The following is a 21,259-nucleotide window of genomic DNA, read 5'->3' on the forward strand; positions in this document are numbered from 1 at the left end:
TCTTATCTTATCTTATCTTATCTTATCTTATCTTATCTTATCTTATCTTATCTTAATGCTACATTTTTACTTTCCTGTTTCGAGGGGAGGGTGGGGTTGGGGGGTTTATAATGTTACCATGTAGTTTTTTATGTGGCTAAAGGGCCCCTGTCTATAAGCCTGAATTGCTTCTGCGGAGTCCTGTTCACAGACTGTTTGTAATGTCTTTTAAACTACTCTTCTGTGAATAAATTGATTGATTGATTGATTGATTGATTGATTGATTGATTGATAAGCACAAACCACAGATTCTGGACCTATCCCCTCACACATAGACGAAGGGAGACCACCCTCTCATTCACCGAGATAAACCCCAAAATACAGGCACCAAGATGGGGGGCAACAAGTAAGCCCACCCCTGCTTGGTGCCTCTCAGCGGGAGCAACTCCAGAGTGGTAGAAAGTCCAAGCCCTCTCAACGAAACTGGTTTGGGAACTGGAGCCATGCGTCGAGGTGAATCCAACTATATCTAGCCGGAACCGCTCAACCTCACACACCAACTCAGGCTCTTTTCCCAACATAGAGGTGACATTCCACGTGCCGAGAGCTAGGCTTCTGTAGCTGAGGATCAGACTGCTTGCTTTTTGGGCTGTGCCCGCCAGGGCTGCATGGGTAAAAGCCCAGCTACCAACCCCTGGCCTGACATCAAACTCTTCAACTTCTTCTCCTCTCTATCAAAATGTCAAAATATGACTGATCTGATGTAAAGTTTCTTGAATGTCCATCTGGTTGGTGTCATCTGGTGGCGATCCCAATAGATGTCGTTTTGCTCTTCCTGTGCTGGGCTAGTTGACCAGTTTCATTGATGGTGGAAATTTCCTCCACCACTGGGAGAGAGAAAAGTTCTGACAGCTTCTGGTTGATGTTGGAGATCCTGGGGTTAAGGGCCCCAATGGAGAAATGGCTCTGTCTTATCCATTCATTTAGGAGCTGTTGCTGTGTTTTTTTAAGAATCCCTTCTACTCTGTGTGGGAGGGTCATGCTTATAAATTGTAGCTGTTTATTGTTGCTTAATGAGCTGAAACTACCTATGAATACCCCTCCACCCTACCCCCGATGAGTTATTGATGTTGGTAGGTCCTACTGTGTTAGAATGGTTGTTTTGATCAGATGCAGGACGGTGTGACCTACACATAAACGTTTTTGGAATTTGGTTTGGAGCTCCTGCAAATATCGGTATCAGTTTTTACCGGGATTGGTTCATATCGGTGTTGGATATAAAGAGTTGTACAATATTGGTGTATCGAGTATCATAAAGCCAATATCGAGCAACCTTAGTTTAAATGCAGTAATTATTTAGCCTGGCAAGCCATCCTATATATGTGAATATTGATATATACATGAATGGCAAAATCATTCTGCTTTGGCTACTGTCTGTCTAGATTTCTATATTAGCAAATATGCGTCAAATCTAAAAAAAAAAAAAAATCTGTGTTGATTTGTGTAACTTTAGGCCAAACAGTTGTTCTCACTTTCAGTGTTAGTCTATAAATTCTAATTACTTGTTAGTTAAATTTATAGATGCAGTTTTACAGAGAAATGCACTGTTTTAACCCAATTTTTCATTTTCTATTTTTCATATAAAATCACAGATAAATTTAGATTTAGATTTTTTAATTTAAAAAAAACAAAACCAAATAGGATCTGACAAATGCAGCTCTACAGTTTAAAAGCCTGCTCTGCCTATCCCATGTACCTCTTCCATTTGTACTAATAATAACCTACATTTTTCAATGTAATTAGGAAAAGATATAATTCTATTTCAAGAAAATTAAAACTTTTCTTTGGACTTCAAATCATGTGAGTTTTTCTCTCCTCACTATCAGGAAATATACAGATAAGGTCCAAATTCTAAATCAGAAGTTCTATGAAACCCTGAAAGTGTTTTCAGAGCTAAACACGAAAAGATAAGAAATGAAATGTGTGTTAATCTTCATCAAAAAGCTGAAACAAAATCAAAAAGTTTTCACATTTACTGTGAGGTGTGCCACGAATATGTCTTTTTCTTGAAATTTCTCACAGTAAAGACAACAAAATAAGAATAAAGAAAAAAATTTTGAAAAATTTTCTTGAGAGTCGGCAGCTGATTTATTTGTTAATAAAACACCGACACAAACACTACATCTAATTTTTCAAAGTTTTTTATTTGCAAATAGAATGCAAAGAAATAAGAATCAATCTAGTTTATGGAAATAAAGTCCTTTAGTGGTTTTTATTAAAACAATCAAAAAATGTTTCTGTAATCTATTCTACACGAAGGGATTCGTGGAAGTTTGTGTGTTTTTATCTGTAACCATGATGCTGTTTCCCAGGTGGGATAATATTTAATCAAGCATGGAACGTGGAAAAATCCCCGAGAGAGCGTGAGAAATAAAAAAGCTGTGGGATTTTACCTTCATATATAGCCATAGAATCTGCTCTATCTGCACGTTGGCTCATTGCAGAACTCAGTCATGAAGTACTTGATCCTCTTGGCTCTGCTGGCTGCAGCTTGTGAGTTTCTGCAGTCGTGTGTCTGTTTTGTACCGTTTTAAAGACGAGGTTTAACATCTGTCTCTCTGCTTTGCAGATGCTGCTCCCATTGAGGATGACAAGATCGTTGGAGGCTACGAGTGCAGGAAGAACTCTGTGCCCTACATTGCCTCTCTGAACGCTGGCTACCACTTCTGTGGAGGCTCTCTGATCTCCAGCACCTGGGTGGTGTCTGCTGCTCACTGCTACAAGTCGTAAGTGGACAAAGTGGACTTTCGTGTTTGTGAGGGAAATGTCTTCTCTTCCTGTCATGCTCGTGTCATTTGGACGATCTTTGGTCTTTTTGTTGCTGAGTCTATGTTCCCCTCCCGCTTCTCCCTGCAGTCGTATCCAGGTGAGACTCGGTGAGCACAACATTGCCGTGAGCGAGGGCACAGAGCAGTTCATCGATTCTGCCATGGTCATCCGTCATCCCAGCTACAACAGCTACAACCTGGACAATGACATCATGCTGATCAAGCTGAACAAGCCCGCCTCTCTGAACAACTACGCCAAAACCGTGTCCCTGCCCTCCAGCTGCGCCAGCGCTGGCACCAACTGTCTGATCTCTGGCTGGGGCAACACCAGCAGCAGTGGAAGTCAGTCAAATACCAAAATGCCAGAAAGTTCCATGCATGTTAAAGTGGAAAGAGTGTTGAGATGCGTGGTCTCTTGGTGTTTCAGGCTACTATCCTGACAACCTGAGGTGTCTGGATGCTCCCATCCTGAGTGACAGCAGCTGCAGGAACTCCTACCCTGGACAGATCACCTCTAACATGTTCTGTGCTGGATTCCTGGATGGAGGCAAGGACTCCTGCCAGGTAGGAGATGAAGAGCAGCTTCCTAAAGTGCTCAAACTACACTTTTCCCTCACATCTGATCATGTCTCTTGTATTTCAGGGTGACTCTGGAGGCCCAGTGGTGTGCGGCAGTCAGCTGCAGGGTATTGTGTCCTGGGGTTATGGCTGCGCTCAGAGGAACAAGCCAGGAGTCTACACCAAGGTCTGCAACTTCACCACCTGGATCCGCAACACCATGTCCTCCAACTAAACGGACATGAAGCAATCGAATCTGTCAAGGACAGAAAGAATTCTTTATAATGTCCTCTACTTTAAAAAATAAAGTCCTCAAGCTCAAGTTGCTGTTACGTGTTTTGTGTTGTTGGAAAAAAACATAAAGATCAATAAAGGAAATTATTAGCAAGAAAAAAATTTTTATTCTGAAGAAATTATTAAGATAAAACAGAACACAGAGTGTGTGAATGACTGATTGTGTTGAAAAGTGCCTTGGGGGGTTGTAGAACCCTCAGGTGCTTTACAAATAAAGGTCTTTTATTAAAGGGCAGTTATAAATGTATTTTACAATAAAAATTCATGCTAAAATATTTGTGAATAAAACAGGATAATAACTCCTTCACATGACTCTTGGTGTGTTAGAAACACCCTACCACTTTGGTCAACCATAGAACAAACATTTTAGTCCCTAAATCTGATTAAATCTCAAACTGATCCCACCTGAGGAAGATAAAGACAACTGAGAAACTTTAAAAAATGATCTGGGGATGGTAGAATACAACGGTTTGTGCATTTGCTTTCTCTCAGATGTGGACTCTAATGAGTTAATCTTCCTGAAAAATGTTTTAAAATAAAAACAAATTTAAATTTTTTTATTTAGATTCAAAGGATAAACATTTCACTTTATATCTTAGTAACTCTAATCTCTGTAATATATATTTTCTTTGTTACCTTAAATTTGAGTATTAACCTTATTTACCTAAATGGGTAAAAAATAAAATAAAATCCCAAAAAATGGCCATTGTTTATTATTGTATTTTTTTAGGAAGGTGACAGTTTTATGAGTGAAATGTTCTGCATATTCAGTGCTGAAGTACAAGAGAAAGCAGTGCATAAGTGAATGAGGAACATCATAAAAGACCCCTTTTCAGACGAGGTTGAACATGTGCCGTAAAAGCACAGACTGTTAACTGTTACAGTTTTTCTCAGTTGCTAAAACACTAAAATCCGTTGACTGAAGAAAGTTCTCAGTTGCTTGAACTCATTAAGCTAACTGCTGGGCCTGTCGTCAAAACCTTAAACCAGTTCACACGGTTTAGCAGAACTCTGAACGCATTCTCATTCTTAAAACACATTCTGCACTCTAATGTACACGTCGTCCATAACGGCACACAAGCGGCACATTTACCCAGGACAAGAGCACAAATGTCACTGATTGAACACAATCAGTCAAAACAGATTTCACTTGTTTCAAACGACGTGACGACCAATAAAAGCAAGTTCAGAGAGCAAACAGGCTGTTGAAGGTGGGAATGAGAACGTGTGACAACGGATAGAAGAATTCATGTGAGAGGACGAGAACGGGTGCGTGTGCGAGGCGGGGGATGAGGAGGAGGGCAAGAAAGAGAAAGAGGAGGATGAAGAGGAAGAGCAAGACAAAGAGTGGAAATATCCAATGAAATTTGAGCAACAGTCATAGACCACGTTGCTGTCCGTGGGCTGACAACGAGGGCAGCAGGACTTAGAGAGCAACCCAGGAAGGAAAATGTTGCATGTGATGTCAATGAGGTGCTGTGGCCTGACCCAGCCCACAGACAAGAAGAGACCCATTAACAACATGTTTAGTCCTTTAAAGTTTTTCATTTTATGTATTTTTTTCACTGTCATTGAACACTGTAGCACAACGGACTGCAGGCTGTATATATGGTACAATAAACAAACTGTGTGGCCCTGAACATTGTGCTTTCTATTTTTGGTGTGTTGTTTACTGACTGCATGATGGTGTATGTAATTTTGAGTCATTTGTTTATGATTTGAGAGAAGTGTTTGATTTTGAGCACAGCTAAAACTGTTTTGGGACGAAAGTTTGATTTTACAAGAGGAATGAGAGGTTTTGTGTTTAATCTTTTGAGAAAAGGGAGCAAGGTTTCAGGAATTGTGCTTTAGCAATTGAGAAAAACTGTGATGGAGGGTTATTAACCCTCCCACTGTCCTAATGGGTTTGACCCCACCAGGAAAGTGGACCATTGAGCAGGATTGATGGGCACCACCTCACCCCTGCCACGTGGACCTCAAGGGATAAACCATCAATCCTGCTCAGTGGTCAACTTTCCTCACGGGGTCAAACCCATAAAGACTTTGGGAGGGGTAAGGATGTATTTTCTTTGTGGGGACTTGAGAAGACTGAAAATTAAAGATTTGTTCTCACAGGAAAAAAAAATCAGATAAAGAATGACTTAATAACGCCATTCAAACACTTTATGCATTAACCCTTTGATGCATAATGGTCACTACAGTGGACAGGTACTCAAAATTGTTATTTATTTGTTTTTGCTATTAAGCACAGCTGTCGAAGACTTTATTGCATGTGAGCCCCTCCATTTGGACTTCAGTAAGTCAAGCCAACATATTTCATGCTCAGAATGCACGCTGTCCACTGAGGTGGACATGTAATAAATTATTTGTAAATTATACAATTTTACAAAAAATATTTGTTGAAATTTGTTTCATTCACACCTAAAAATGAATGAAAAAAATTGTTTAAAAAATCGTGGTTGAAGATTTCATAATTCATGCACCAAAGGGTTAATTATTAAAATGTTTGAAACAAACATCATTATGCTGAAATAAACATTTTTTATGTATGTTCAATTACAAAAAATGACCAAATTTCTCATTTAACTGAAGGTTCTTTGACATAACAGCAAACTCAGGTGTTACAAAAAATAAATAAATAAAAAACATGAAACCATTTTAAAACACTAATTCTTCTGAAACATAGAAATGTACAAAACACTATTTGGCATGCACGTTAATTATGTGTGTTAGTGATTAGACCTGATATTTCTATATAGAAGTTAGGAAAAATTGCTTTGGAGTTTGTTTTATGAAATTAAATTTTAAATATGCAGAAAACAGTCATATGAATGGCACACGTGGGTCAAATCTAAATGAGCTTGGTCTATATCAGCTATTTTTAATACTTAAATAAAAATCTTACCATCATGAATATTTTGTACCAATTTATAAAAATAAACATGAATTTAAAAAGTATACGGAAGCAACACAGATGCAGGCTTTAACAAAAAAAAGAATTATTGCTCTTTAACTACGAGTTCCTAGTGAGTGCTGGGTTGGACATCAGCAGCAGGTGCTACTTTTCACACATTATTTACCAAGAAAAAAACAGAGGCTAATCTGTGTCCTTGGAAGATCAGATAACAGCTGGACTTGGTGGGTTTAAAAAGAGGAGTCGTGGGACCAAGCTGACACCGCGGTGCAGAACTCAGTCATGAAGTACTTGATCCTCTTGGCTCTGCTGGCTGCAGCTTGTGAGTTTCTGCAGTCGTGTGTCTGTTTTGTACCGTTTTAAAGACAAGGTTTAACATCTGTCTCTCTGCTTTGCAGATGCTGCTCCCATTGAGGATGACAAGATCGTTGGAGGCTACGAGTGCAGGAAGAACTCTGTGCCCTACATTGCCTCTCTGAACGCTGGCTACCACTTCTGTGGAGGCTCTCTGATCTCCAGCACCTGGGTGGTGTCTGCTGCTCACTGCTACAAGTCGTAAGTGGACAAAGTGGACTTTCGTGTTTGTGAGGGAAATGTCTTCTCTTCCTGTCATGCTCGTGTCATTTGGACGATCTTTGGTCTTTTTGTTGCTGAGTCTATGTTCCCCTCCCGCTTCTCCCTGCAGTCGTATCCAGGTGAGACTCGGTGAGCACAACATTGCCGTGAGCGAGGGCACAGAGCAGTTCATCGATTCTGCCATGGTCATCCGTCATCCCAGCTACAACAGCTACAACCTGGACAATGACATCATGCTGATCAAGCTGAACAAGCCCGCCTCTCTGAACAACTACGCCAAAACCGTGTCCCTGCCCTCCAGCTGCGCCAGCGCTGGCACCAACTGTCTGATCTCTGGCTGGGGCAACACCAGCAGCAGTGGAAGTCAGTCAAATACCAAAATGCCAGAAAGTTCCATGCATGTTAAAGTGGAAAGAGTGTTGAGATGCGTGGTCTCTTGGTGTTTCAGGCTACTATCCTGACAACCTGAGGTGTCTGGATGCTCCCATCCTGAGTGACAGCAGCTGCAGGAACTCCTACCCTGGACAGATCACCTCTAACATGTTCTGTGCTGGATTCCTGGATGGAGGCAAGGACTCCTGCCAGGTAGGAGATGAAGAGCAGCTTCCTAAAGTGCTCAAACTACACTTTTCCCTCACATCTGATCATGTCTCTTGTATTTCAGGGTGACTCTGGAGGCCCAGTGGTGTGCGGCAGTCAGCTGCAGGGTATTGTGTCCTGGGGTTATGGCTGCGCCCAGAGGAACAAGCCAGGAGTCTACACCAAGGTCTGCAACTTCACCACCTGGATCCGCAACACCATGTCCTCCAACTAAACGGATAACTGTAAATGTTCTGTTAAACAAATAACAGCTGTGCATTTAAATGTCAACCATGATATTAAGTTAGCATCCACAATCCAGGGATTGTGTAATAAAAACATGTTCAATACTGTTTCTGTGATGATCTGTTCCTGGATGTTCCGGTATAAATGTAATTTAAAATGGATGCTGTAATAATACAGACTAGAGTTGTAGCTCTCAAGAGCAGCTTTTTAGGTTCTTGGTCTTGAGGGCTAGGGTTAGGTGTTGGTCAGATTTTTAACAAGACCTGTCAAGACCATTACTGATTGGCTTGTTGTCCATGTCTTACTGATGAGAGCGAAAAAGGATCCTCAAATATTAACCTGAAATTGTCTGTAGTGTAATAATGTCCCCATGCTGCAGCTGCAATTGAAAACTCCTTTTTCTGTTTCTGACTTTCCTTTGATATATATACACACACATGTATATATATATATATATATATATATATATATATATATATATATATATATATATATATATATACATATATATATATATATATATATTCACCGTAAATCCGCTCATCAAGCTCCAGGCCTTTATTGGAAGGAGGACCAGTATTAGAGGCAGGCCTCTATTTCTATTTGAGCAAAATGAACTAATGGTTTGCTGGAGTTTTTGACAATTAAAATTGAGCCCACATTTTCAAAGTTAAACACATTTCTTTTAACAACGGTAGTTTCTGCTTCAGCCCTCTCCCCCCTCCCCCTGCGCAGCGGCCGCAAACTCACTGATGCGCCTGCAGCCTCTCAGAGGTCCTGCTGCTCTAAACATTAAAATAATTATTTCATTTTCTGTTCCTCACTTCTGATTACCTTCAATGGTGTCTGTTTGTTGCAACCAGCAGGTACAAGCTCCTGCGCTGGGGGGGGGGGGGGGGGGGGGGGCAACGCGCTGTGCCAGAGCGTCGGTACTGACACGCGATCGTTCATGTCGGTTCATTTCCTTTAATGTTTTCTGTCTTTTATTTGCGCCTGATGCGTTTCGCTGCTGTGGAGCGGGGCACATCACCTTGTCCTCCGACGCACTGAAGGAAATGAAGAGAGGGTGCTCGCTGCAGAACCACAAAGGCGGAGCTGCACCATAAGGTGGAGCTGCACCAGGGTCAGCCCCGCCCATTCACGCAAACTCTGCCTAGCCCACTGACTTCCGTTTTTGTTTTCCAACTTCATCGCAAACTAACCTGACCCACATGAATTATGGCTGTTACTACTTTACAAATGTTAATGCTATGTTCTATGCTCCAATTAAACAAGATAAATATAACTTGCTACATGACAAAGCCTGAATACATCTTGAAATGAAACGATTTCTTTTAGCAGATATCTGCCCACAGCCGCTCTAACAATAATGTGGTGCAACAGCATGAGTGACTGTCATATGCGCTCTGGTAGTCCAGTGGTAAGATTGTCGGAATTAAATTTTGCTTCCCCCTCAGCAGATGCTGGTTCGATTCTCGGTGAGGTCGGCATCAATCTATTTAGCCAGCTGAAACATTGAATTTGTTTATATTTTAGTTGTAATGTTTATTTTCAGCAAAATATTTATGTCTCTAAAAGTTCTTTGAATTTGGTCGTTCCTAAACAGCATTTTAGTTGAAACTCTGCTCACAAATGGACTCACAATGGCTAAATAAACGAATAAATAAATAAACACATTAGTCATTATATTGTAAACGGTATACCAGTAAATTGTTGTAAACAGTACTGGCAAGTGTAGCTAGAAATTAAGAAAAGGGGTTGTAATCTACCTAAAATTTCTACCACTGGGAGTCGAACCTGCGCAAAACTGCAAGCAAACCTGCCTCCATAGCCTCTACCCCACCACATCTGATGTAAAGTAAGTGGCGTTACTTGTAATTGTCCTATCCAGTGTGTCTTTGGAGATGGGATGTATGGTTGATTGGCGGTGTCTCAGTAGAAGTCATTTCAGAAATAATTTGTCAGAAAATTCACAGAATATCCAGATTTGAGAACCAAGACCAGACCCACTTCAGGGGAGGAGACCAAATTGAAGCTGAGATGGGAGGAAAATGCATGAATGAGGCCAAAAATGGCTTTGGTGTGTTTCTTATGAGGAAATGACAATATAACATGATAAAAAGTTCCAAAAGTTAGATTTTTAATTATATGGAACCTTTACAAAAACTGTTCAGTTAACTTCTCACCTCCGTCCTCAATCTTGTATTTTTTAGCTATAAAACCCTCTTTGGTTCCAGAATGCTATCAAGTCTGACAACTGGAAGGAATTGTACTGACTCTGATGGAATGGACGGGGCTGACTCTGGAATGGGCGGGGCTGACCCTGGTGCAGCTCCACCTTCTGGTGCAGCTCCACCTTTGTGGTTCTGCAGCAAGCACCAGTTGGAAATGAACGATCGCATGTTAAATATTTTGGCAACACCTGATTGCTACTGTGGCCATGCTCAAGGAGGCAGATCTACCGACCGCAAAAACAGCGGAGTGCTCCCTGCTTGGTGGCCGCATCAGTGATCGGTGCGTCACCGGAGGACAAGGTGATGTGCCCCGCTCCACAGCAGCGAAACACATCAGGCGCAAATAAAAGACAGAAAACATTAAAGGAAATGAACCGACATGAACGATCGCGTGTCAGTACCGACGCTCTGCAGCAGGTTGTCCCCCCCCCGAGCGCAGGAGCTTGTCACCTGCTGACAGCAGGCTAATGTCTTTTCCGAGGGCTGCATCTTGCCGGTCATTATCACGTGACAGCGACTAGTCGACGACAGGCATACAAAGTCACTATAGTGAAGTCGACTAGTTCATACAACCCCTATTGCTCCCCAGTGTTCTGCAGCGCACGTTCTCTTTGAACTTGATATCAAATTTTCGCCTCCTCTTCGTCTCCGCACGGTTAAAGTTACCCTCGTGGTCTATCACTGGCAAATCAAAAGTGAGACGATGACACAACCGCCCCCGTACTTGCTTGTTACCACATTCCACCCGGCCACAATCAGAGACCGGCCATTATTCACCTCCACCGACTCCGACCAAAATTGGAGACCCCGCCTTTAATTGAATACCGGCCTGTATTAGAGGATTTACGGTGTGTGTGTGTGTGTATATATATATGTATACATATATATATATATGTGTGTGTATATACATATATATATATATATACACACACATACACATATATGTATATACATATATATATGTATATACACATATATATGTATATACACACACATATGTATACATATATATATATGTGTGTGTGTGTATACATATATAAATATATATGTATATACACACACATATATATATATGTATACATATATATATATACACACACATACATATATATATATATATATATATATATAGAGAGAGAGAGAGAGAGAGAGAGAGAGAGAGAGAGTGAGTGTATATGTATATATAGCCTTGATCTTGTCTCTGTTTCAACCCCTACATGGTCTCGAGTGGTAGACTAGACGACAACACTAGTAGAGACACGTACTGGTAATTTGTAGGAAATAATTTATCAGGATGTGAAACGGCTAGTTATATTTAGTAAGCTAGGATTAAAGTATTGCTGAGCAGTTAAAACAATTTATAATTTTTTATATTTTTGATTGTTTTTAAAAAGTGAATTTTGTGGCCCACAGCCTGTTTCTCTTACCGATGTTTGCTCTTGTTTTTTAAGACACGGCTGCATCAGAGCTTCAAATCAATTTTAGAAGCTCAGTTTTTTAAAACCATCAAATACTAACATTTAATGTTAGTCTTCTTCTGTGATTAGATGGTTTCACGTTGAAGTCGGCCAGACGTGTTCCAGAATTTAGTCTGATTCTTTTAGCATTAGCATCCAACTTCTGAGGGTGTGTGCGTAATAACAAAGCTGTCCTTTAATCTACATACACAAAATGAAAGTTTTAAGCAGAAAAGGAGCTTTATTGTTTTTAAGACAAACTAGAGCATTATTTTATATACAACATAACAATGTGGTCATCAGGCAACAGCTGTTGCATCAGTTTTCATCATTCCAGAGTCTCCACGATCACAGAACATGGATCCATTTATTCTTTTTCCTGTAAACAGCAGTGGCAGACATGGTTTCTGAAAAAATGCTGCTTTGATATGACAGAAGTGGAATGTTTAAAGGTATTTCCAGACATTTCAAATAACCATCCACAATAATCACACATAAAGCCGATAATCACTCATGAAATAACAAAATGTTGATACAAAAATGAAACCATTTACCGTTCACTGAAAAGCTTTTTGACCCCGGGGAAGAAAATAACCTGTAAGATTAGACATTTCCTCTCAACTTTATCCAGATTCCATTAGACACGTTACATTCAAGTCCACTCGTTGGTTATTCTGCTCCAGACTTGATACAAAATACTTTTTTAAACTAATGTAAATACTTCAGGAAATAGGTTTCTGTGGATCATCAGATTCTCATTAACAAATAAAAATGATACAATTTCTTATTAAAGAGCCCGTTACATAATTCCGGTGCTACCTTTTGGTTAGTAATCAATGCACTTCAGAGTTAACATATCCGAGATTGTGTGATAATTAAATTTAGCTTCTTTTGGCACAATCAGTTTGCGTCCTTGACCTTCTGTTCATTGGTTGTAACATCAGGATTTATGCAAAGAAACTAGAGTTAAGTGGGTTTTAACCATCTTTATGTTGCCACTAATCGGAGTTTCCCTGTGTGTTTACACATAATCACTCGTACTTCCAAGGTTCTGGATTTCCACGTACGTATCCTACACCTGGCCTCTAGCGTGCTCCAGGTAATGGTGAAACAGGTCTGAAATGGTGAGAAACACATTTGCACACACGGCACAGTGAAACGCATCCAGAGCCGCTTCATTTGATTTGCTGGTGTTTTTAGCCGTGAGCGCTCTGGGATTAGTGGGTTTTCCAGGTGTGATTTCTCTAACTCTGTCTTGACTGATCTCTCCTTCCTGGAGTGAATTAGGGTTAGCGTTCGCATTTTGATCTCGACTAGAAGCAGAGAGAGCTTTGGGCACTAGAGGTGACTTGTGAGAAACTGGGTCTAGGTATTTGTGCGAAGGGCTGGTAAGATTTTTGTTGCTGGAGAGACTGGGCGTGTTGTTTGATTGGGAACCGACACTGTGATCATCCACGAGTAATTCAACATCTGGATTCTTGTGTAGGGTCTGCGCTGAGACGTGGCAGTGCTGATGTTTGAACAGTAAGTCGAGAGTCTTGAAGCTGCATGTGCACTGCTCACACTGATAAGGATCACACACTCTCCTGGTCCGACCCTTGATCCAGTGGAACTCCGAATGCTCTTTCATGTGTTTTTTGTAAGTTCCGACAAACCGAAACCCTCGCCCACAATGTGGACACATAAAGCGACCGCTTCGCTGGCGGTGGACTCTCTGGTGACACCACAGTTTGTTCCAACTTCCTAGAATCTTCCCACAACAGGCACAAGTGTAACTTTGGGCTGGGGCGTGCGTCAGCATGTGGGCTCGGAGCCTGCCCATGTGTCTAAACTGCCGCCCACAGTTTGGACACAGATACTTCCTGGGGTCGGACCTGTTGTCCAGCTGGTTCAGCTTAAACACGAGGGATGAGAGGTGCTGCGGCGGTATGACAGTCGACTGGAAGGGAGTCTTTACTCTAATGGCATGTTTCTTTGGACTGATCTGGAATGATTTCTTTTTTAGATCGTTGTTGAAAGCTGTACCAGGAGCTGAATTTGGTGAACCCTTTACCGTAGGCACTTTGTACCGAATCAAGGACACCGTCTCTTCTTTCTTTATAAAAGCTCTTGAGGTAGTTCTGCTTTTTGTGCACCGAACGCGATGTGCATCAAACTCAGACATTTCACTGAACAGCTTGTCACAATGCAAGCAGCGAAGGAGCCTCACACCAGTGTGCGCTTTCATGTGAATGTTGAACTCCTGCACATGATTGAACACTTCTTTACAGATGTGGCATGTGTACGTGAGTGAAGGCTTTATGCTTTGATCAGACTGTAAATCACCCACCCCCTGCAGGGCTTTGCACGGGTGATTTTTAGCGTTGCTATAATGACCGAAGGACTTTCCACAACGTGTGCAGTTGTAGCGTTTCACAGACCAGTGCGTCAGCTCATGAACACGTAGGAAATAGGACTGCGCAAAAGCTTTGCCACATATATCACATTTGTAGGGTTTCTCTCCTGTGTGGACACGAACGTGTCTAGCAAGGGCGGACTGGAAGGTGAACGTTTTACCACAATACTGACACACTTTGGTTTTGTTCTTTTCAGTTGCGGGCACTCTCTGAACTTCTTGGTGGGTTTCGGGGACTTTCACAGACGGACGTTTGCTTTCTTGCTCAGACTTTTTAAGCTCTTCCAGATTATGCATCATCATGTGAGAGGATAACTCAGAGGGAGTACACGTAATCATACAAATATGGCATTTTAGAGTCGAGTTTTTCTCATGCACCTTAAGATGAAGGTTTAAGTTTGAATTTTTACTAAAACCTTTTCCACACTGAGAGCACTTGTAAGGCCTCTCCCCAGTATGAATACGCTGATGGACGACAAACTGAGACATAAATTTATACAACCGACCACAAAAATTACACTTCAACAGAGTTTTACTGCCTTTCTTCACATAGATGGCTTCAGGGATGTCCTCAGCTATCTTTTGTTGAGCGTCGCAGACTAAATCCTGTTTATCTACAAGCTTCTCTTTCTGTTTCAGGACAATTCTCCTCCTCCTTTTGCCGCCTTTCTTGCGCCTAAAAACCATTTTCTCTGTGTTTGAATTATTCGAGTTAACTGTGACCTCGGCACTAGAATGATTTGACTGTGACGACGTGATGTAATTATCCAGGTTTAGCTCTACGGCCTCAGTTTTCACAACAGGAATGTTTTCAGCAGACTGAGGGGTTTCTTCAGAAGACGTTACGTAACCAGTGCTGGAGGGCTCTGTTCTCTGTGAGTCAGGATTAGTTGGAGTAGTAAGAGAGTCAGGAAATTTGAGAAGAGGCTCTTCTACCGACTGCCTCTCTGTGGAACCTTCGGCCTCTTTAGGTTCAGCCGAGTTCAGACACGGATCAAAAGGCAGCTCTTTTTGTGGAAACACATTTTCTGTTAGCTTCATCGGCTGCTCTTGTTCTCCTCCAGAATGCGGGGGAAACTGATCACCTTTTCCATCTGTATCAGATTCATGTGTTCCAGCACTTGGTTCCAACTGTTTACAGGTCTCTGCCCTGCCCCCACAGCCTCCATCGTTGCTGAGATCTGCCGGGACCTCCTTGGAATCCTCCAGCTTGAACGTTTCCTCTGGAACCAGCTTATTCACAGGAAGCTTCTTTCTTCTTCCTCTCCTTATAATACCGTGACTGTTGATTGCATTACTCATTTCTAGAGTTGTCGCATCACTTAGCCTGATGTCATTGCTGCTCTGGGAGTTTTTGCCATGTGTTGAAGGATTTCTCTCCACCCTGCTCCTCAAGGTCCATGTAGGGTTGCTAACAGTACAACCAGAAACAGATGGAGTGTCGTTAGCTGCTACCTTAGGTCTTTTTGGCTGGGCACTTTTTTCTTTTGTCACCAAAAGGACAACTTCCTCTGGTTCATCTTTGAAGACAGCATCAGGACCTGACATCTCGTTCTGAGCTGCAGGGTTAATTAAGTGACGGCCCACAATGTTAGGCACATTTTCACTGCTATGGTTGATCAAACCTGAAGGAGAAGGTATTGTGGTGCTGACCTCCATATTGTGAACAGCATCAGCTCCAGCAGCATCTGGATCTGTTTTTTCTTGAGTCAGCGGTGGTTGTACTTCACGAGGCCTTCTGCGTCTTCTGTGGATGTCTATGAGAACATTTGTGGTAGAGCTCCAGGTGCCGGTAGCGCTCACCTGAGATCTTGTGCTCATCCTCCCCTTTGATGACACAGCTTCAGTCTGTTGACAGTTTGTTTTGCTGCTTGTTTCAGACCCGACATGACTGTCAGGCTCTGGGTGTCCAGATGAGTTTGATCCAGGCGTTCGCTCACTCATCTCTTTCATTTCACCTCCTAACCGGGTGTCCTCAGCACACTGATCATCCACCTGTAGAATAGAAAAAACTTATTAACGTATAAATAATTTCTTGCTAACTTCTCAAGTGGTATTTTATTTGATGAGAATTTTTTTGTTCAAAATATTAATGCTAATTGGCAAGTAAAGCAGCTACAAATGTAGGTTGCTTTCTGATATGCTGCACTGCAAAATAGGCCTGTGTATTAGAAAGAGTCACAATACAGGAGAGACGATAAGATGTATCTCAGAAGCCAACTATATTTGCGATTTTTCAGACTGACTTTAATTAGAAAACTAAGGCCACAAGCTTCTGAGAAACATCCAGTTTTATTGCAAGATCTCGTTTTTCCATCAGAATGAAGGAAGTAAGAGCTGCTGCCACCTAGCTGCTGGAGACAAAAGAAATATGTTTGCATGTAGATTGTTAATAAAACTCAATACCATAAAAATAGAGTGATATTTCATTGTATTGCTATTTTCTACTACTATAAAATTAAAACCATTTATATGTAGAGATGCAGTAGTTGGTGATCAAAATTGGCTAAAATTCAGACGATTGCTGACTATGGCAAAACTTGAGAATGATCAATCTGAAACTCAGAAATCTCATTTTGTTCTCTTTCCATGAATGCACCACTATCAAAAAACAATTAAGAAACTGACATTTCTCCGGATCCCTTAGCTCACCAGGGTTAGACAACATCTGTCCTGTCAGAAACAGATCAGTTCCTGCAGTGAACCCTACTCCCTGGTTTAACGATGACATTCACAGCCTGAAGCTCCAATGCAGAAAGTTTGAGCGCTTGTGGAGGAAAACCCATCTCCACATCCATCTGCTGCATCTAAAGGATCTTCTGACACCCTTTAACTCTGCAGTCAGAGACGCTAGGGTTTCCTATTTCTCCAACCTGGAGTCCCAGAGCAAAGGGAACCCCAAGGTGCTGTTTAACACCATCAGCAGCATCGTCTCTCCTGCCTCTCCTACTTTCTCCATCCACTCTGTTGTAGACTGTGAGAACTTTCTGTCTTTCTTTGTGGACAAGTCAATAAGGTTAGATCTAGCATCTCTCCTTCAGCCTTATCGCCGCCTCTCCCGACTCCAACCAGGCCCATCATCCTAGATAGCTTTTCTCCTGTTTCTTTGCCTGAGTTAACCAAACTAGTTAACTCTATGAAGACCTCTGCATGCCCCCTCCACATCTTACCCTCATCTTTGTTTAAAAGTGCTTTTCAGTCCATCGGTCCCAGCGTGCTCTCTATAATTAATGCTTCTCTGGTTTCTGGTCAGGTCCCTGCTTACTTTAAGAATGCTGTAATCCACCCGCTTCTTAAAAAACCGAGTCTCGACCCCTCTCTCCATAGCAGCTTCAGACCCATCTCTAAACTTCTGTTCATCTCCAAGATCTTAGAAAAGGTTGTGGCTAAACAACTCACAGCTGCTCTTGATGAACATAACATCTATGATAGCTTCCAGTCAGGTTTTTGTAGAGCTCATTCTACTGAAACAGCTCTTCTTAGGGTCTCTAATGACCTTCTGACTCGCAGTGATGCAGGGGACTGTTCTGTTCTGGTCCTGCTGGACCTGACTGCAGCCTTTGACACTGTTGACCATCACCTGCTACAGGAGAGGCTGAGAGACTGGGTAGGCCTATCAGGGTCTTCTCTGGAGTGGTTCTCCTCTCATCTGTCTGAGCGTTCCTTCTCTGTGGCCGTCTCCAAGTTTTGCTCCTCACCTTTACCCATGGTGTCCCGCAATGTTCTGTGCTGGGGCCTCTACTCTTCCTCCTCTATCTGTTTCCTCTTCAGCACATCCTGAGCTCCTTCAAAGGAATCTCCTACCATCTTTATGCAGATGACATCCAACTGTACATCTCCTTTAAGCCCCATGAGATGTCTAAGCTGCAGCTGTTACACACCTGCTTAGACTTTATCAAAACCTGGATGGCTGGGAGCTTTCTACAGCTGAATGAAGATAAGACTGAGATCCTCATCTGTGCCCCAGACAAGCTGGTTCCCAAAGTCAGAGACTCTCTTGGTCAGCTTGCTTCTCACACCAAACCTTCTGTCAGGAATCTTGGTGTGACCTTTGACCCAGCTCTCATCCTGGATTCTCATGTCAGTTCTCTTGTTCGCTCTTCCTTCTTCCATCTCAGGAACATTGCTAAGCTGAGTCCCATTCTGTCCCGCTCTGAACTTGAGACAGTTCTCCACACCTTCATCTCCTCACGCTTAGACTACTGTAACTATCTTTTCACGTGTCTGAGCAGAACCTCCCTGAACCGTCTACAGGTGGTTCAGAACGCCTGTGCTCGGCTTCTGACCAAGTCCTCCAAACACACCCACATCACCCCGCTTCTCCTCCAGCTTCACTGGCTGCCGATTAACTTCAGGGTTCATTTCAAGATCCTGGTTCTGGTTTTTAGGGCCTTACATGGACAAGCACCATCTTACATTGATAATCTTCTTAGTCCCTACACCCCCAGCAGGTCCCTGAGGTCCAGTGATCAAAGCCTACTGGTTGTGCAATGCACCAGGCTAAAGACCAAAGGTGACAGATCATTTGCTGCTGTGGCCCCCAGACTCTGGACCTCTCTTCCCCTGAGCCTGAGATCAGTGGACTCAGTGGTCTCCTTTAAAAAGCAGCTGAAAACTCACATGTTCAAGCTGGCTTTTGTGTGACCTTCTTCACCACCCTCTCCTTACTCTGCTCTTTCTACCAATTCTGCCCTTTCCAAGATCCACTGATTTCCCTCTTTACTATTCATTTCCTCTTTCCCTTCCCTTGCATTTTTAATCACAATCTTTATTTTTTTCTAATTAAACCATATTTAAAATGACTTTTAATAGAATTGTTTGCATTTTTAATTTTTTGTTCTTGTGAAGTGCCTCATGATTTTTATCTAGAGAGGAACAACTTAAAAGATAATTTATTTTCTAATTTGTGCTAGCAGTAACAAATAATCTGTGTGGATGTTTTTACATCTAGAAACGTAACTTTGGAGTGCATCAGAAATCAGCATATAAAGCTGTACAAGAATGCCAAGTTGGTATCGGCCCTGAAAACCAGAATTATTGCCAAATCACCCATATCAGCTAGGAATCATAATTACATTGATTTTATTCAAGTTTTGATATTTGTTCTCCATTTAACAGCATAAATTCTAGGTTGTGTGTTTATTTTTTTATTTGACTGGCTACCTGTTTGCAGTCTGAAGACTCATGAATGAAACTGAGGGGAAGAGGTGCATCACAAGTTAACTCTGACACTGTGGTTTGGCCACCGCTCCCTCTGCCAAAGGACATTTTACTCCCCATGTCAAAAGCCTGTAGGTTAAAGCAAACATTTTCAGTAACACAGTGCCTGGTATGTGCCATCTAAAAATCTCCAAAACAACAACAAAAAAAACATCTCAATAATGAACCAACTGCATGCATGATGGTCTGTGAATGTTGATCAAAAGAAAACAACAACTCTTCTGGCACAATCCCAACGTGCAAAATTGATTAATACTTAGAAAAAGTCTGCGCATACCTCTAGGTTGTTATTCTGCACACAAAGCACACGCTTTTCAAAATAAGACGTGCTAAACAAAAGCAAACAAACGATTGAGCATTTCAACATGCACTCCAGTTTGATCAGAACATACACACACACACATGCGCCAACGAACATGGGGTTACGATCGTCTGAAAGCTACTCTTGCTGGTTAAAGCCACGTTTTTAGCCTCGTTTACACCAGAAGCTAATGAAAGCACGTCTAATGAAAGTGGGGCTAGTTGCAGGCCACGCAGCTAGCTGCGCTAATTAAGCATGACACACCGGACGTACCAAACCGTTAACTCCGGTTTGCTTTAACGAGTAACGACTTTCATAACTAATGAGGTGTGCGGACACCATTTCCTAACACCAGCAACACAAGTTAAAGGGTAAATACAAAGTGCTTGCCTGTGTGTTGAAGAGTCGAGGCAGCTTTCTGCGTTGCTTGCGCCGACTGCTGCTCTTTCTAGCACCGGCTAATCCGAACCTCCGTGGCTGTGAAGTCACTTTCACCGGGAGACATCGACCTGGGAACCGAGCTGTTAGCTCCGAGTTCGTTTTGAAGTAATTTTCGGTATTTTGGGAAACTCGGTTCCTTGCACAAAGCAGAATAACACACGTTAATCACCACAGCGCGGAGACTTCAGTTCGCCTCGGAAATATCACAATTTAGAATAAACCTTAGACGCGCGAAGTTTTCCAAGTACACCCGAGAAGTACAAGATTAAATGTTAGTTCGAAGTCCCATCAAATTATAGGTGAACGATGTAAGACCTATACTCTAAACTCACACTAACATTATTTGTGAACCTAGTTAAAATTCGAAATGGGATTAGATGAAAAATGTGAATATTGCACAGATTTTTCTCAAGTCGGTACAGTCACATTTATTATAAATAGGCAGTTATAGAACATAAACCTTAATTTGCTCGGAAAAAAATCTAAACCATGTGATCAACACGTACTTATTGATAGATCCTTTTATTCCTAGTCCTCTGCCGTCATTTTACTCGTTAATATTTGTATGTGGCCTCAAAAGTTTCCAAAAGAAGCATAACATTTTTGTGTGAAGGCAACATTTAGAAATGGGACATGTTAAGGACACAAACTTATGCAGATTTTAATTAAATTTGTGTATTGTATATTCTTTGGGTAATTTTATTACGTAACGCTCAGTGGACAAATTTGGTACTACCAACGTGTTCAACTCATGTTGATGACATCATCATTAATGGACTCAAGTAAACTGCGCACCCTGCTGGATTAACACATAATAATAAACCATAGACAAAAACAATCTAATAAACCAAGAAGTTGGGGAATCTCCATCACAACAGACTTATAACTCCATTAATTCAAATGAAGCTTGTTTACAACGCCATGCAGAGGTTTTAAACTACTTTAATGTTCCCAGCAGCCATGTTTTCAGTTTTCTTTTAAATTTCCCATCATTTCTACTGCAGTTCAGGTACCTGACTGACAGCATATGTAGTTTGATAATTTTGAATAAAGTACATTCTACAGCTGCTTAAGTGTAACTCCTTGACAGGAGAAAATCCCATGAGAAAACTTAATATGAATCTACAATAAGTCCATTAATTTCATATTTGTGCCAAACTGGTATTTATCTGGGTAATAGAAAATAAATGATACTTTATTTTGATCTATAATAGTGGTTAAATATAATCCATGTGAC

The 21,259-nt window shown here is 41.6% G+C and overlaps 3 protein-coding genes across 6 annotated transcripts; 2 read left to right on the forward strand and 1 right to left on the reverse strand.

Annotated features, from left to right (window-relative positions):
* Positions 1–2,397: 2,397 nt before the first annotated feature.
* Positions 2,398–3,687, forward strand: LOC107378643 (trypsin-3). The gene is made up of 5 exons (XM_054740356.2): positions 2,398–2,532; positions 2,609–2,765; positions 2,896–3,149; positions 3,235–3,371; positions 3,451–3,687. The coding sequence occupies exons 1-5, from the start codon at positions 2,493–2,495 to the stop codon at positions 3,598–3,600; spliced, it is 738 nt and encodes a 245-aa protein (XP_054596331.1). The 5' UTR covers positions 2,398–2,492; the 3' UTR covers positions 3,601–3,687.
* A 3,082-nt stretch (positions 3,688–6,769) lies between these two features.
* LOC107378644 (trypsin-3) lies at positions 6,770–8,081 on the forward strand. Its single transcript, XM_015948958.3, has 5 exons — positions 6,770–6,895; positions 6,972–7,128; positions 7,259–7,512; positions 7,598–7,734; positions 7,814–8,081. Exons 1-5 carry the CDS (start codon positions 6,856–6,858, stop codon positions 7,961–7,963), a joined length of 738 nt encoding a protein of 245 aa, XP_015804444.1. The 5' UTR covers positions 6,770–6,855; the 3' UTR covers positions 7,964–8,081.
* Positions 8,082–11,882: 3,801 nt separating this feature from the next.
* On the reverse strand, positions 11,883–21,133 carry si:dkeyp-84f3.9 (zinc finger protein 184). 4 transcript variants are annotated; one of them, XM_054740357.2, is made up of 4 exons: positions 20,244–21,133; positions 19,972–20,158; positions 19,224–19,349; positions 11,883–16,055 (listed from the first exon to the last, which is right to left on the reverse strand). In XM_054740357.2, exons 3-4 carry the CDS (start codon positions 19,338–19,340, stop codon positions 12,738–12,740), a joined length of 3,435 nt encoding a protein of 1,144 aa, XP_054596332.2. In that variant the 5' UTR covers positions 19,341–19,349; positions 19,972–20,158; positions 20,244–21,133; the 3' UTR covers positions 11,883–12,737. The 4 variants fall into 4 exon arrangements, with proteins under 4 accessions (XP_054596332.2, XP_015804436.3, XP_015804438.3 ...); XM_015948950.3 differs by lacking the exons at positions 19,972–20,158; positions 20,244–21,133 and adding an exon at positions 19,558–19,963; XM_015948952.3 differs by lacking the exon at positions 19,224–19,349 and having other exon boundaries at positions 19,972–21,133.
* Positions 21,134–21,259: the final 126 nt, after the last annotated feature.

Source organism: Nothobranchius furzeri, chromosome 5, assembly GCF_043380555.1.
Source record: "Nothobranchius furzeri strain GRZ-AD chromosome 5, NfurGRZ-RIMD1, whole genome shotgun sequence".
Lineage (NCBI taxonomy): Eukaryota > Metazoa > Chordata > Actinopteri > Cyprinodontiformes > Nothobranchiidae > Nothobranchius > Nothobranchius furzeri.

Coding starts and splice junctions, on each gene's coding strand:
- LOC107378643 (XM_054740356.2), top strand. CDS start 2,493: ATGAAGTACTTGATCCTCTTGGCTCTGCTGGCTGCAGCTT. Junction 3,150..3,234: donor CAACACCAGCAGCAGTGGAA/GTCAGTCAAATA, acceptor TTGGTGTTTCAG/GCTACTATCCTGACAACCTG. Junction 3,372..3,450: donor GAGGCAAGGACTCCTGCCAG/GTAGGAGATGAA, acceptor CTTGTATTTCAG/GGTGACTCTGGAGGCCCAGT.
- LOC107378644 (XM_015948958.3), top strand. CDS start 6,856: ATGAAGTACTTGATCCTCTTGGCTCTGCTGGCTGCAGCTT. Junction 7,129..7,258: donor GCTGCTCACTGCTACAAGTC/GTAAGTGGACAA, acceptor TTCTCCCTGCAG/TCGTATCCAGGTGAGACTCG. Junction 7,735..7,813: donor GAGGCAAGGACTCCTGCCAG/GTAGGAGATGAA, acceptor CTTGTATTTCAG/GGTGACTCTGGAGGCCCAGT.
- si:dkeyp-84f3.9 (XM_015948950.3), bottom strand. CDS start 19,698: ATGTTCGTTGGCGCATGTGTGTGTGTGTATGTTCTGATCAAACTGGAG. Junction 19,350..19,557: donor TGCAGAATAACAACCTAGAG/GTATGCGCAGAC, acceptor TTTAACCTACAG/GCTTTTGACATGGGGAGTAA. Junction 16,056..19,223: donor AGTCTTCAGACTGCAAACAG/GTAGCCAGTCAA, acceptor TCTATTCTACAG/GTGGATGATCAGTGTGCTGA.